Raw genomic sequence first — 15,912 nt, forward strand, 5'->3', positions numbered from 1 at the left:
ACCCATGAGAGAAGGAAAAGAAGTGAGCTCAGGCTGTGATACAGTCTTAGCAAGGTGTCTCTTCTGTGACAGATGCTCTCTAGTAGATATTAACTTAGAATACAAAGATCATCACACTTTATACCCACTCCCATGGATTCAAATATATCCCTCTACCCGAGACTGCTTTCAGTTCCAGTTCCAGATCTTCTAGCATTTCATCTCTCAGAACAAGCCACTGCTCATGTTGTTGCTGTTGTGTTAGTCGCTCAGTTGTTTCTGACTGTTGCAACCCCATGGACTGTAGCCCACCTGGCTCCTCTGTCCATGGAATTCTCCAGGCAAGAATACTAGCTATTCCCTTCTTCTGGGGATCTTCCGGACCCAGGAATCAGACCGGAGTCTCTTGCATTGCAGTCAGATTCTTTACCATCTGAGCCACCAGGTCATATTTATTCTAAACTCGTATTTATTCCATACAAAGTAAAGGATCCTTTGTACTACCCAGAACTATGCCCATTGGTAGGATTTTTACTTGCCACTCTTTCCAGTCCACTCCTGACTGAGGCTGCAAGGCAGGTGCCATGCATTTTCAGTTGCCTGCACCTACATCCCAAGATTAGTTTTTGTACCCCTCTGACCTCTTGTCATACTTGCCCTCTCTTGGTTCCCCATGTAGCCATAGATATGAACTTAGTAAAAGGTGCCAGCGCAGTGGTCAGTGGATAATGTAGGGATTTGGAACACTTGCTTATGCAGTTTACTGTGTGAGTGCCCCAGCTCATATCAATTCCAAATTCACTGCTTCCATCTTACAATGGATTGCCCTTGGCCCTACACAAAATTATGATGTCATGGTTTTTAAGAAAACTTTGTTTGTGATGTGCAATTCAGATTACATGATCAATCAATTACCCATGGTTAGGTAGTCCATCTCTACCATGACCCAGAAGCATGTCAGGAGTTATTTATTAAATGGGGTATAATTCCTAGAGGTCTCTGATGTGATTTTCCAGTTGAAACTTGCCATAACTCCACATGGCATATTTTCCCACCATACATACTTCTAATACTATAGAATAAGTATATTAGAATATTCTATAATATTCTAATATTATAGAAGTATGTATGGGTTTTGTGATCCAAATAACAGGATTGCTTGCAGTCCAGCCTAGACTTGCACTATTTGCCTTTCCTGCTCTGGATCCCTTAAAGGTCAGAAGCCTTCTAGGCTACTGAATACTGCCAGAATCAGTATTTCCAAACATGGAAGAATGCTGCCTTCAAAACCCAAAAGTAGCCTGGCAGGTATTGTGTTTTCCGTTTATTGTAGAAATGGATGCAATAATTTGTCCTTATTTTTGGAAGGGAATGTTTGGCATATCCCACTGAATTCTAAACATTCTACCATGGCAAATAATTAGATGTACGTGGTTTATATTTAGTAACCTTTCCTAAAATCTGCTGCTGCTGCTGCTGCTGCTAAGTCGCTTCAGTCGTGTCTGACTCTGCGACCGCATAGACGGCAGCCCACCAGCCTCCCCCATCCCTGGGATTCTCCAGGCAAGAACACTGGAGTGGGTTGCCATTTCCTTCTCCAATGCATGAAAGTGAAAAGTGAAAGTGAAAGTCATGTCCAACTCTTAGTGACCCCATGGACTGCAGCCTACCAGGCTCCTCCGTCCATGGGATTTTCCAGGCAAGAGTACTGGAGTGGGGTGCCATTGACTTCTCCATTCCTAAAATTATGGGGTAGCAAAAAGCCGGACATGACTGAGCAACTAACGCTTTCACTTTCCTAAAGTACTGTACTTCCAAATTTCATCTCTTTTTCTTTATATGAAGCTATGGGACAATTTCTACAGCTCTCCATTGAAAGATGAACATATTTTAAACATTTCCCCCTGTGATATAAAGTACACTCCCTTCATCCAAGGCAGTTTAACTTCAGCTTCATTTGTGCTTCATGTAACTTGAAGTATTTTTAGATTTCAAACTTGTATCATGGCATGAAATGAAGTGGAACTGTTGAAAAACACAAACTAAATGTCATGCAGTTTCCTAAGACTATAAAAGAAATTCACTAGTCCTGGGGGGCAATTCAGGATGTGGAGCAGTAGCCAAGCAAGTACCAAATGTTGTTAACACACGCTGCCTTTGGATTTGAATGTAGATACTCATAGATGTTATTTCAGGTTGATTGCTATTTCAGGTTGATATGTTTAGACAAGGAGTTGTTTTAGGGAAAGAAACATACACACTATCATTTTCAAAGGGTAATAATGTTCAAACCCTAAAATATCTTGTTTTAAATTCTATTGCTGAACATCAACATTATTGGTAAATTTACCTTTTTCTTTTTTTTTAATCAGATAACTTTGTAGTTGATTCCAGTTCCTGTGTGCGTGCTTGTCCTAGTTCCAAGATGGAAGTAGAAGAAAATGGGATTAAAATGTGTAAACCTTGCACTGACATTTGCCCAAAAGGTAGTGATTTTGTACTGTCATTCTGTGATAAAAATGCATTTTATTGACTAAAGGAAATTTTTCTCAACTCCCTGATTTGTTTCTACAGCTTGTGACGGCATTGGCACAGGATCGTTGATGTCAGCTCAGACCGTGGATTCTAGTAATATTGACAAATTCATAAACTGCACCAAAATCAATGGGAATTTGATCTTCCTTGTCACTGGTATTCATGGGTCAGTATTACCTTTTTATTGAAAATGTTATTGTAAAATATAGACAGAGTTTAAGAGATTCTTTAGTTTTGTCAGTCTGATTCATTTTGACACAGAGTTCCATTACATATTAATGTTTTTTTTCCAGCAAAATCAATGTCAGATTTCACCATTGCTAATTGTAAACCAAATTTTACAAGAATAATCCAGATTATAAATTTGTTGACTACCTGTATTTGAAAATAATGATTTATATATAAGCTAAGATGTATTTATAGGATATTCTCCTCAAATCCATAGATTTTAGTGAGTTTGACAAATTTGTAGATATATTTAGGGAAACAGTATCAGTGGATAAAGTAGGAAATTTCATTCAAATCCCTAACCCAATTAGTTCAAGATGACATAAATTAATTTTTTTAATGTATTACACAGAAAAGTCAGTAAGTTGTAATTCTGAGCATTCAGACATTTTCTTTGCCCTGTTGTATCTTTTTAGGTTTTAGAGTTGAGAATTCAGTACTATTGTGAGAAATCTATTAAATGGATTTCATTTTAGCAATAAAAATTGTAACATTTTCTAGGCTTCCTCATTCTAGAACCACCTGCTGGTTTTAATGGGAAAAATGACCAAATTTGTATTCTTTCAATTGCAATGAAAATGTCAATATTTTTATGTTATATTTTATCTATTTGTCTATATCACTACTTAATCCCTAAATATTAGTGCTATAGGCTACAGAAAAAGAATATCACTCACATATTTCAATTCAAGACCGACTCTAAATATATAACAGTTCTAGAAGCAAAACATTTTAACACATTATGAATAAATATGTCAAATAGGAACAGCAAGAGAAATAAAACAAATGCTTCTTTCTATTCAAATAAATTACTTTAGGTCTTAGTACATAAAGCATTTCTTTACTTTAAAATGTAACTTTTAGTATAGATCTATGCCAGAAATACCAAGAGGTGTTTCTTGTTGCTGTTGTTGTTGTTTGGTTTCTTTTTATTTTTTAATAAGGTCCAGATTTAAAATCTCTTTAAAAAATATGCACATGATTACTCTATTCTTGCATGGCAACAATCTGTTGGAGCTGGGTGGTACTAGTCATTTTGAGATGGGACACATTCAATTGAATTCACCATAGTTCCCACGGGCCCTCTATATCCATTTACATTGTTATATTTGCCTTCTTGGCTCCATTGGGTAAGAGGCCTGGGACAATATTTAAGTTCATCTGTATAATTTAACATATGTATATCATTTAGTAAAACAAATGTCTACATTTTAGGTATTTTGTAAAACCAAATATCACTGTGCATGAAAGATCATATTATGTTAACAGTGTATTCTGAGAAATAAGAAGACACAGGCCATCAGTTCACATTGACTGCTTCCACATGGATATGTTAATAATAAATGAATGGGCCTCAAGTCCATCTGCATGGGGAAAGATTTAAAAACATAGTCTCATGAATTGCTTTGGACAAGTCTTTTCATTACAATCAGGCCCAACATCCATCATTTTTATAATAAATTTTGAAGTAAAATTTAATTCATTTTAAAATATTAATTTAAAATTTCAATTTAAATTCATTCTTAATTTTGAAATAAAAGTCATAGATTATGTACTCTACCTATAAACGTAGTTTTACAAAGTCATTATAATTTTAATTTAAAGAAGAATTTTGAAAAGTAGTGTTTAATAAAATATGTATTGATAGGAAAATGATCAGCTACTTTTTGTCATAAAAGTTTGGATTCCTAAGAGGGAAGATTAGAAGTCACTCTGTGCATGAAGTATGGGGAAATAAAGTGCAAAGAAACAGATGAACACTGGAATATTGTTGTATGAATAGAAGCAACATTACTACAGAATTATGCACAAAATATGACGCACTATGAAGTTTGTACACATGAGCTTCTAAACCGGGTGGAGCATTTTAAGGTGGTTCAAGACATAAAGCAATCCTTTGCTTTGAAAGGTATTTGACTTGTCTTGGGATTATTACTAAATCCTGTAGTGTCCCTCAATCTCAATCATAACTGAAACCTCTTGACGGATGTCCCAGATGACCATACATTCACAAGTATGAGCAGAATTATTATAAAACATCAGACCAATCCAGACTTTCAAGGAGACACTAAGTGAAAAATGACAAAAATCAACTCACATGAATTAGAAAAAGAAAGGTAAGCCAAGTTTCTCTTAAAAATAAGAGTCAAATGTTCTACTTGATTAACTTGATCCAGACTAGACTGGAGTTTGCTTTGAGTCTCTACCATGGACAATCTGCATTGAGCTGTGTGGTTTCCATGTCAAACACTCAGTGTCCTCCCATATGGAGTTGAGAACTGGATTAAAAATAAATAACTACCTCCTCTGGGTGTAGTGGGGATTCAAAGCAAATATATGTATACATTTTTAAGTGTTTAGTCCAATACCTAGCTAGAATAGAGTAAATCTTAATAAATTGTATAAAAAAGAAAGAAAAAGATGGGGAAAGGAGGAAAAGAGGAGAAAGACAATGAAAAGTAACAAAAATAAAACTTAAAAAAAAACCAAAATAATAAAGCTCCCCACCCAGAATTGAAGAAAATTTAAAACATTTAGTGAAAAAGGCAGTTCGAAGGCAAATCTCAGTGACTATATCTAGTATCTAGTTTTTAGCACAGCATATAGTGTAACAGATATTATTTCACAGACTATTGGAAACTGAATAAAGTCAAATTTATCTTTCTGCCAATACTTATTTTATGACAAATCATACTTCCTACCTCAGAAGATTATGATTTGTCTTTAATTATAGCAAGTAAATGTAACATTATAATTACTATTATTGTGTCTCAAGCATAATATATAAGTTATTTCCAGGGCAAATATATATATGAAAGATGATATGTTCCTCCTTCCTAGTCTCTTGTCAACATGAAACATATTCTGAAGCCTTTCTCTTTCATCTTAGGAAGGCATTAACGTAAAGTTAATTGAGTAGATCTCAGATAGTAATGTATAGGAACATGTGTATTCGTGTATGTAATGTGTGTGTATATAGACAGATTTTGAAGGTGAATAATATGAGATATTATAAACAGAAAGCTTTTAGTAAATTAACAAAATGGTTTATTCCACTTAATTCTCATTATCCTCAGTCTTCTACTAACTAGATTTTGATAGGTTGAACCATTTGATTAAAATAGCTAGAGTATTTCTTTAAACTAATGGAAAGGAAAAATCTGTAATTAAATGAGATTATACATTTCAAAATCAAATTTCTGCTAAAAACAAATTTACTGTGAAGTTGTCATTAAAAAGTTAATGCATGAAAGAGTTCAAGGAAATATTCACTTTATAGCACAATACCACCCTTGCTAGAAATAAAGTAGACACTATTATTTTCTTATTTAGAATGGAAACTGCAGGCAAAATTCAGTGTTCAGGGTTATCATAGTATCTCCTTTCATGTTTTGTCATGTCTAACAATGCTCATGTGCGTATGCTGAGAGCAATAAAATGCTCACCAAATAAGCATACCCATGCTGTGTCACAATCTAACACTAATAAGAAAGTGCTTAGATGATAGACTGTAATGATGATAGATAATGGGAAACAGATTATGAGTTTGGTGGAAAAAATGTGATTTCAATGGAACTGTGAAAATATGCTTCTCTCCCTTTATTCTGAGCTTTATTGGGTCACCAAACACACTCCAAGGACATAGCGTTCGTTTTCATGACCCTACATTTAGCTAGGAAAGTTCTCAATTTTAAAATATCATGGATTTCAAGTGACTTGATGGAACTCCCTAAGGTTACTTTGAAGTCGGTAAGTGGGATTCTATCAACTTATTTTATGAGAGTCCTGAATCTCTAAATTAAGTATATAAAATTTCTGTGGTCCATTGGGTTTCATGTGAACAGTCTAGAATTTATTTCAATCCTGGCAACCTGTAGGTGTTCTCAGTAAAAGTTTGGACTGACCCCACTATTGCATGTTTGCCCTGAACTTTGAGTGTTCCTCAGTAAAGCGAGAATATTTGATTATATTACTAGAGCTGTTCTATGTATTGCTTTACAGCAAAGAACAAATGTAGAAAGCTCATTCTACTACTGCAGAGCTGGCATTTCCCCTGCCTATGGAAATCTTTGCATATTAGAAAATTACAGCAACCAGAGTTTTCCCACACAATAATTTTGTGGCCCCATATTCACCAGAAGCATATATATTCATTCCATATATCTTCATTTTCAAATAGAGCAAATTTGCCAGAATATTTGAATTAGGCTTTAAGCTTTTGAAATGTATTCATGTCTCTTTAAGGAAAGTCTTAATTGTTTATGTGTGAATTGTTTATGTGTAACTCATTTATAATGTTTCCAAGCCTTTTATAACATGCCATGTTAAACTAATAGTACAGTATGTAGATTACACTTCTTGATTTTTTTACTTGGAAGTAGTAATTTCATCAAGCAAAGGTTTTTTTTTTTACTTTTAAAAGATATGGGATTGTTCACAGTATAAATGAACATGTTTATGAACCAAGCTAAGAGAGTCAGTACAAGGCAGTTTCAGAGATCAAGGTTGCTGAACTAATACTGAATTTCCAAAGGCTCTAATGACTGGATAAATAAAAGCCAGTGGATTCAGACTCAGATTCTTGGAAGACAGGCCTATGTATTTGTCAGAGGATTGCAGAACACCTTGACTGATAGCGTCCAATGGATCATGCATCCTAGGTTATATTCCTATATGAAAAAGAGGGTTCTCAGATACTGCTAAAACAACAGATATCCACAGCAAGGATAAAATTCAGCTGATTGCTAAAGATGGATACAAACTTCTAAAAAGCCTTGTTTGTTGATTTTAGAAGTTTGATCTTTCTTGAAGAAATGACCAATATATGGAATTTAATTTTTATCTGAAGAGTATGTGTTAGTATGAGGTTTTTACTTGACCAGAATAGCATAGAACACCTTTTAAAGTAATAAAACCTAAAAAAATTTACTATATGTTACTTAAGAAAATTGAAGGTAGTGCTTGAATTACTGAGAAATGTTGAATGTTATGTTTATATTTAGCTTAATATTTAAGTATGCATGGTCAACATGTTTAAATGAAAAATATTTTCCTAAGATGAAAACTTCTAAAAGAAATCCATCAACTATTTAATATTAAAGATATTTTATATTTATTTTGGAAAGACAAGGCAATTATGTAACAATAACATTTATTGAAAAATATATGTATGAATTAAGAGATGGTATTTTTAAAACTCCTCAAAATGTACAACACTTTTTGAGTATTATTAAATTTATGGTAAATTTTATTTTCAAATGTTACTATAATTCATATAGATGGAAGCTAATAGCTCCTGTCCTATGAAGGTAAACAAATAAATCAGATAGGAACAAGATTGCACTCATAATCAATGTGAAGATATAGAAAAAAATGTTTACATTCTGTATTTGTTTTTATCCTTCTTATGAAATTACAAGTTCTGTTAGCAGTTTAGTATGCTTTGACAAGCCCAAAATTTAGTTATTCTCACTGTAACATAATTTATTTGCAGAGTATATTTTCCCAGTTGAGAATAGACTTTTAAAGGCAAAATAAAATGGTTAATAAATGAACTTGCTATATGTGGAGATTTCTTCAGGAGAGTCAAATTTAACCATTTCTCTGGATCTAGAATAGCCTTCAATCAAAAATTTATATTGTGTCATAAAAATGTCCTCAAAGTGCATTTTGATCCCCTTCCACATCTTGCATAGGAAAGTCTGGATAAAACATTGCTAAACTTCCTATTGGACTTTGCTGGTCGCTCAGTGGAATAGAATCCACCTGCCAATGCAGGAAAAGGGGGTTCAATCCCTGGGTCAAGAAGTTCCCCTGGAGAAAGAAATGGCAACCCACTCCAGTATTCTTGCCTGGGAAATCCCATGGACAGAAGAGCATGGTGGGCTACAGTCCCTGGTGTCACAAAACAGTTGGACACAGCTTCAGTTCAGTTCAGTTCAGTCGCTCATTCATGTCCGACTCTGCGACCCCATGAATCGCAGCACGCCAGGCCTCCCTGTCCATCACCAACTCCCGGAGTTCACTCAGATTCACGTCCATTGAGTCGGTGATGCCATCCAGCCATCTCATCCTCTGTTGTCCCCTTCTCCTCCTGCCCCCAATCCCTCCCAGCATCAGAGTCTTTTCCAATGAGTCAACTCTTCGCATGAGGTGGCCAGAGTACTGGAGTTTCAGCTTTAGCACCATTCCTTCCAAAGAAATCCCAGGGTTGATCTCCTTCAGAATGGACTGGTTGGATCTCCTTGCAGGACACAGCTTAGGGACTAAACAACAACAACCTTCTTATTGCTAATTAAAGTTCAATTTGAATGGAATAGTTGCTGACACATTTCTCATATTTTTCACTCCTTTATCTATTTTTAAATTTGACTTCATTTTTTTCTTGATTTTCTAGGGACCCCTACAATGCAATTGAAGCCATAGACCCAGAGAAACTGAATGTCTTTCGGACAGTCCGAGAGATAACAGGTAATTTCTTGTGTGAGTTTGTTGTGCTATGAACTATGGGAATTTTAGTGTTATGTTGAAATTATTACATAGTATTGGAATTTTTCAAAGCAAATTCTAATTTTTAAAAAAGCATTATTTAAAATGATGAGTGTCATAATTCCTTAGCATTTGTGTACGTTTTGAAAACTAGAACTAGAAAAATAAAATACCCTTGAAATTTTGGTGTTACTGTTTTTGAAAATGTCAGTGGGTCTTTGAACCCATGGTTGGTTGATTTGTTTTTTTTCTATTTAGTTTTCACAAGTACTGTTGAAAATGGGTAACAGGTAGGATTCATTTAGCACATGTTTATTGAGGACCGGATGTTTTCAGCACTGTTAGAATGGATGATACGGGGACTATAGACATGAATTAGGAATGAGCTTGCTATCAAAGAATGTAAAATCAAGTGAGGAGGGTTAGGTATAAACATAAATGTCAGGATGCAAGACAGACAGCTGATGTTGTAAATGTACAGAGAAGATGGCAAAAGATTTTAGGAAAATTGAAGCAATATTTTTCTGTGTATCTAGTTAGACTAAATATCTTTGCTTTTAGAAGAATGAATCCAATTAAGAATCATTTAGATCTTTATACTGTACAGTGATATGACTCTGTGTGTCTGAAAAACACTCATTCTTCATGTTCATTATTTTGACGTTCATTATCTATTGAGGATTGCAGTCCAGAAACTTTGGGTAAGACATTGAATCTTGGAAGAAAAAGCATGAGATAGAATGGTTCAAAAATGGGAATAATTTTGTCCTTTTCTTGCCTTCCATTTTCATCGTATCTCCAGAATAATTAATATTAAACACTGTTACTAAGACAATGACATTCTGAATTTTTGTTACACCTATGTTTTGTAGGTTTCTTGAACATACAGTCATGGCCTCCAAACATGACCGACTTCAGTGTTTTTTCTAACTTGGTAACCATTGGTGGAAGAGTACTCTATAGGTAGGTGTATATGTAATATCAAAGTAATTTTAGTGTTTGGCAGGTATGGAGTACGTGATGCGAAACATAAAACAGTAACTTCTTTTCAATCACATTTTATCATAATTAAAAATAGAGTTGATTAACTTGGTAATGGTGTCAGTGTATGGGATCAGTTCAGTTCAGTGGCTCAGTCATGTCCGACTCTTTGCGACCCTATGAATCGCAGCACACCAGGCCTCCCTGTCCATCACCATCTGCCAGAGTTCACCCAGACTCATGTCCATCGAGTCCGTGATGCCATCCAGCCATCTCATCCTCGGTCGTTCCCTTCTCCTCCTGCTCCCAATCCCTCCCAGCATCAGAGTCTTTTCCAATGAGTCAACTCTTCGCATGAGATGGCCAAAGTACTGGAGTTTCAGCTTCAGCATCATTCCCTCCAAAGAAACCCCAGGGTTGATCTCCTTCAGAATGGACTGGTTGGATCTTCTTGCAGCCCAAGGGACTCTCAAGAGTCTTCTCCAACACCACAGTTCAAAAGCATCAATTCTTCAGTGCTCAGCCTTCTTCACAGTCCAACTCTCACATCCATACATGACCACAGGAAAAACCATAGCCTTGACTAGACGGACCTTAATCGGCAAAGTAATGTCCCTGCTTTTGAATATGCTATCTAGGTTGGTCATAACTTTTCTTCCAAGGAGTAAGCGTCTTTGAATTTAATGGCTGCAGTCACCATCTGCACTGATTTTGGAGCCCCCAAAAATAAAGTCTGACACTGTTTCTACTGTTTCCTCGTCTATTTCCCATGAAGTAATGATCTTCGTTTTCTGAATGTTGAGCTTTAAGCCAACATTTTTGCTCTCCTCTTTCACTTTCATCAAGAGGCTTTTTAGCTCCTCTTCACTTTCTGCCATAAGGGTGGTGTCATCTGCATATCTGAGGTTATTGATATTTCTCTCGGTAATCTTGATTCCAGCTTGTGTTTCTTCCAGTCCAGCATTTCTCATTATGTACTCTGCATAGAAGTTAAATAAGCAGGGTGACAATATACAGCCTTGACGTACACCTTTTCCTATTTGGAACCAGTCTGTTGTTCCATGTCCAGTTCTAACTGTTGCTTCCTGACCTGCATACAGATTTCTCAAGAGGCAGGTTAGGTGGTCTGGTATTCTCATCTCTTTCAGAATTTTCCACAGTTTATTGTGATCCACAGAGTCAAAGGCTTTGGCACAGTCAATGAAGCAGAAATAGATGTTTTTCTGGAACTCTCTTGCTTTTTCCATGATCCAGCAAATGTTGGCAATTTGATCTCTGGTTTCTCTGCCTTTTCTAAAACCAGATTGAACATCAGGAAGTTCACGGTTCACATATTGCTGAAGCCTGGCTTGGAGAATTTTGAGCATTACTTTACTAGCATGTGAGATGAGTGCAATTGTGTGGTAGTTTGAGCATTCTTTGGCATTGCCTTTCTTTGGGATTGGAATGAAAACTGACCTTTTCCAGTCCTGTGGCCACTGCTGAGTTTTCCAATGTGCTGGCATATTGAGTGCTGCACTTTCACAGCATCATCTTTCAGGATTTGAAGTAGCTCAACTGGAATTCCATCACCTCCACTAGCTTTGTTCATAGTGATGCTTTCTAAGGCCCACTTGACTTCACATTCCAGGATGTCTGGCTCTAGATGAGTGATCACATCATCATGATTATCTGGGTCGTGAAGATCTTTTTTGTACAGTTCTTCCGTGTATTCTTGCCTCCTCTTCTTAATATCTTCTGCTTCTGTTAGGTCCATACCATTTCTGTCCTTTATTGAGCCCATCTTTGCATGAAATATTCCCTTGGTATCTCTAATTTTCGTGAAGAGATCTCTAGTCTTTCCCATTCTGTTGTTTTCCTTGATTTCTTTGCATTGATCGCTGAAGAAGGCTTTCTTATCTCTTCTTGCTATTCTTTGGAATTCTGCATTCAGATGCCTATATCTTTCCTTTTCTCCTTTGCTTTTCACCTCTCTCCTTTTCACAGCTATTTGTAAAGCCTCCCTAGACAGCCATTTTGCTTTTTTGCATTTCTTTTCCATGGGGATGGTCTTGATCCCTGTCTCCTGTACAATGTCACGAACCTCATTCCATAGTTCATCAGGCACTCTATCTATCAGATCTAGACCCTTAAATCAATTTCTCACTTCCACTGTATAATCTTAAGGGATTTGATTTAGGTCATACCTGAATGGTCTAGCGGTTTTCCCTACTTTCTTCAATTTCAGTCTGAATTTGATAATATGGAGTTCATGATCTGAGCCATAGTCAGCTCCTGGTCTTGTTTTTGTTGACAGTATACAGCTTCTCCATCTTTGGCTGCGGAGGATATAGTCAATCTGATTTCGGTGTTGACCATCTGGTGATGTCCATGTGTAGAGTCTTCTCTTGTGTTGTTGGAAGAGGGTGTTTGCTATGACCAGTGCGTTTTCTTGGCAAAACTCTATTAGTCTTTGCCCTGCTTCATTCCACACTCCAAGGCCAAATTTGCCTGCTACTCCAGGTGTTTCTTGACTTTCTACTTTTGCATTCCAGTCCCCTATAATGTTAGTTAGTGTTAGTTCTAAAAGGTGTTGTAGGTCTTCATAAAACCATTCAACTTCAGCTTCTTCAGCATTACTGGTTGGGGCATAGACTTGGATAACTGTGATATCGAATGGTTTGCCTTGGAGAAGAACAGAGATCATTCTGTCGTTTTTTAGATTGGATCCAAGTACTGCATTTTGGATTCTTTTGTTGACCATGATGGCTACTCCATTTCTTCTGAGAGATTCCTGCCCACAGTAGTAGACATAATGGTCATCTGAGTTAAATTCATCCATTCCAGTCCATTTTAGTTCACTGATTCCTAGAATGTTGACGTTCACCCTTGCCATCTCTTGTTTGACCACTTCCAATTTGTCTTGATTCATAGAGCTGGCATTCCAGATTCCTATGCAATATTGTATTTTATAGCATCGGATCTTGCTTCTATCACCAGTCATATGCACAACTGGGTATTGTTTTTGTTTTGGCTCCATCCCTTCAATCTTTCTGGAGTTACTTCTCCACTGATCTCCAGTAGCATATTGGGCACCTAATGACCTGGGGAGTTCCTCTTTTGGTATCCTATCATTTTGCCTTTTCATGCTGTTCATGGGGTTCTCAAGGCAAGAATACTGAAGTGGCTTGCCATTCCCTTCTCCAGTGGGATAGAAATGCTATTTTACCTGGAAGTTCTCATTTGGTGTCTGAATCTATCATTTGTACAAAGCATTATAGCACTGATATTTTAGAAATTGGTTCACCACCCTATATGCTGTACTGGTTAAAAATGGACAGAAAATCAGGGCTCTGAAGTTTTTATTGTTCTAAAGTTCTAATGTCAGTATATTTATTCATATAATAAAAATATGTTTTATTTATTAAGCCACTGCTCGTATTTTACCTTAGAATTTGTCTGCATTAAATTGTTATTTATGAACAGTTAAATGTTGATTTATATAAGGTGACTTAGACTTAACTTTTCTATTTAAATCTGAAAGATGTCAAAAATCAGTACTGTCATCAAATACTCTGTAATTATAGTTCACAGAAAGTCCATTGAATTAAATAGATATATCTATAAGAGGTTCTAAAATATAAATGTAATAAAAAAGGATAGTGCTATGTGGAACCAATTTTTACTATCCATTGAATAAAATATTATAAATCTCAGTCAAAGCATTGTTATGCTCATCATGAACATAATTGTAATCAACAATTAGGGGTGGTCATGATGGGAAGACAGAATTGAGAGAGCGAATTACATCCCAGTTTGGTACACACATACATTATATAAATGTGTATTATAGTTCATCTTGCATTTATATATATATATAATACATGCAAAAAATCTGAGTATATAAAAGTAAAGCAAGTTTAGATTTATAAGGAAGCAAAATGGGACAGCTTTGATCTCTGAAATATAAAATAATATTCATAAGTTGATTGAGATTTGGGAAACAGTTATTCTTTAGAGAATGAAGAAAGAATTTAATTACAAAGTTGACCATGTTGAAATGAAAACAGCATACTTGAGATGATAATTTGTTTCCACAGTGTAGTTGTTACTTAACTTTTAGAAATGCTTTCTCATTTATCCAAGCCTTCTGAGCATTTTTTTAAAGTTTTAGTTTAATTTTATTCTTCTCTTTAATTTTTGACATCTTCTCTCTGTATGTATTTTTCAACTATTATGATTATATTTTGTTTTCTGAGGCATAAATTAAAGCTAAATATCCAGTCATTTCCTGTGATATGTACCCTCTGAAAGTGTGTCTAAATTTATTTAACAGATTAGAATTAATATCTTATTTTGGATAGGTAAACAATCACCCTATCAACATGTATTTAATTATTTAGTCTTAATCCAGGATTTCATTCTTGATGAATTTAGATTGAGAACGGCCCTGAATAGATAGGTCCGTGGTACATATGTAGACAGAAATAGAGATATCACTGATATTTATATTTCTAAAAGATGGGCTTTTTTGAGAGGGGGGTCAAATGATTACTTTTGAAAGTGTCAGTGTATAGCGTTGTAAAGAAATAATGTTCAGATTACAGGTTTATTTAATCTTTTTTATGCTCTATTAACATTCTTTTGGGAGTAAGATATGACAACCATATTTTACTTGAATAATGCATGTCATGGCCAGAAAACAATGACTATTATTTCATTTTTTTTCCCTCCCTTCCCTTTAGTGGCCTTTCCTTGCTTATCCTCAAGCAACAGGGCATCACTTCTCTACAATTTCAGTCCTTGAGAGAAATCAGTGCTGGGAACATCTATATCACTGACAACAGCAATCTGTGCTATTACCATACCATTAACTGGACAACACTGTTCAGCACAGTCAACCAAAGGATAGTGATTCGGGACAATAGGAAAGCTGAGAACTGTAGTAAGTACATTACCCAGACAGTAAAACCTAGAAACTTTAAACATTTTTTAAAATATTCTACATTGTATAAAACAATTAAAAATGATAGGTCAGGATTGTCCTTTTTTCCTCAACACTTAAAAAAGGTTGGTATAAAACAATCAAATGGGTGACTTTTATAACATATTGCATGTTTTCATTATGTATTTCATGTTCTCAAATCTTGCCTAACCTTAAGAACCTCCTGTAGAGATTTAGATTCAACAGGTGTAAGTGGAACCCGAGAATCTCAATATTTAATAGGCATCCCAGGTACTTTCTCAATGTCAATCAATTTGTGGAAATCCACTCTTAAATTTTCTGTTTACTTTTTGTTTCAATGAATTTGGTGACATAGCAAAGCAAAATATTTGCCATTTAGAGGTGGTGGGGATAAAAGGACATTTTCTTTCGAAATGTGTAAAAATGCTCTTCTAAAAGTTTGTCATTCAAGAAATAAGTTCATCTCATAAATTTGTTTTTATAGTCATGGAGTTTTCTTTTTTCATTTATTTTACTAAATATTATTTTTTCCATCATTTCTTTGTCACACAGAAGCAAATAGTGTTTTCATGAGTACATAATTAAGCCATTCCCATCTTATAATTTGATATCCTAATGATTAATACTTAATTCTTCCCTGTTTTTCTTCTTAGTAATACTTTCTTCTACATCCTATAGGTGACATACTATGAATATAGTACTAATTTACTTATGATAAATATAAAATAAAAATACTTAGAATTCAAATGATCTGT

General features: G+C 35.3%; 1 protein-coding gene across 1 annotated transcript in view; it reads left to right on the plus strand.

Annotated features, from left to right (window-relative positions):
• LOC120854102 (receptor tyrosine-protein kinase erbB-4) overlaps window positions 1-15,912 on the plus strand; it is a 1,232,614-nt gene that overhangs the window by 938,424 nt on the left and 278,278 nt on the right. Inside the window, exons 8-12 of the mRNA XM_040227918.1 lie at window positions 2,352-2,465; window positions 2,554-2,680; window positions 9,140-9,213; window positions 10,104-10,194; window positions 14,937-15,136. Coding sequence (XP_040083852.1) covers window positions 2,352-2,465; window positions 2,554-2,680; window positions 9,140-9,213; window positions 10,104-10,194; window positions 14,937-15,136 — 606 coding nt within the window. The remainder of the gene's footprint in view (window positions 1-2,351; window positions 2,466-2,553; window positions 2,681-9,139; window positions 9,214-10,103; window positions 10,195-14,936; window positions 15,137-15,912) is intronic.

This window comes from Oryx dammah, unplaced genomic scaffold (genome assembly GCF_014754425.2).
Source record: "Oryx dammah isolate SB20612 unplaced genomic scaffold, SCBI_Odam_1.1 HiC_scaffold_27, whole genome shotgun sequence".
Classification (NCBI taxonomy): Eukaryota; Metazoa; Chordata; class Mammalia; order Artiodactyla; family Bovidae; genus Oryx; species Oryx dammah.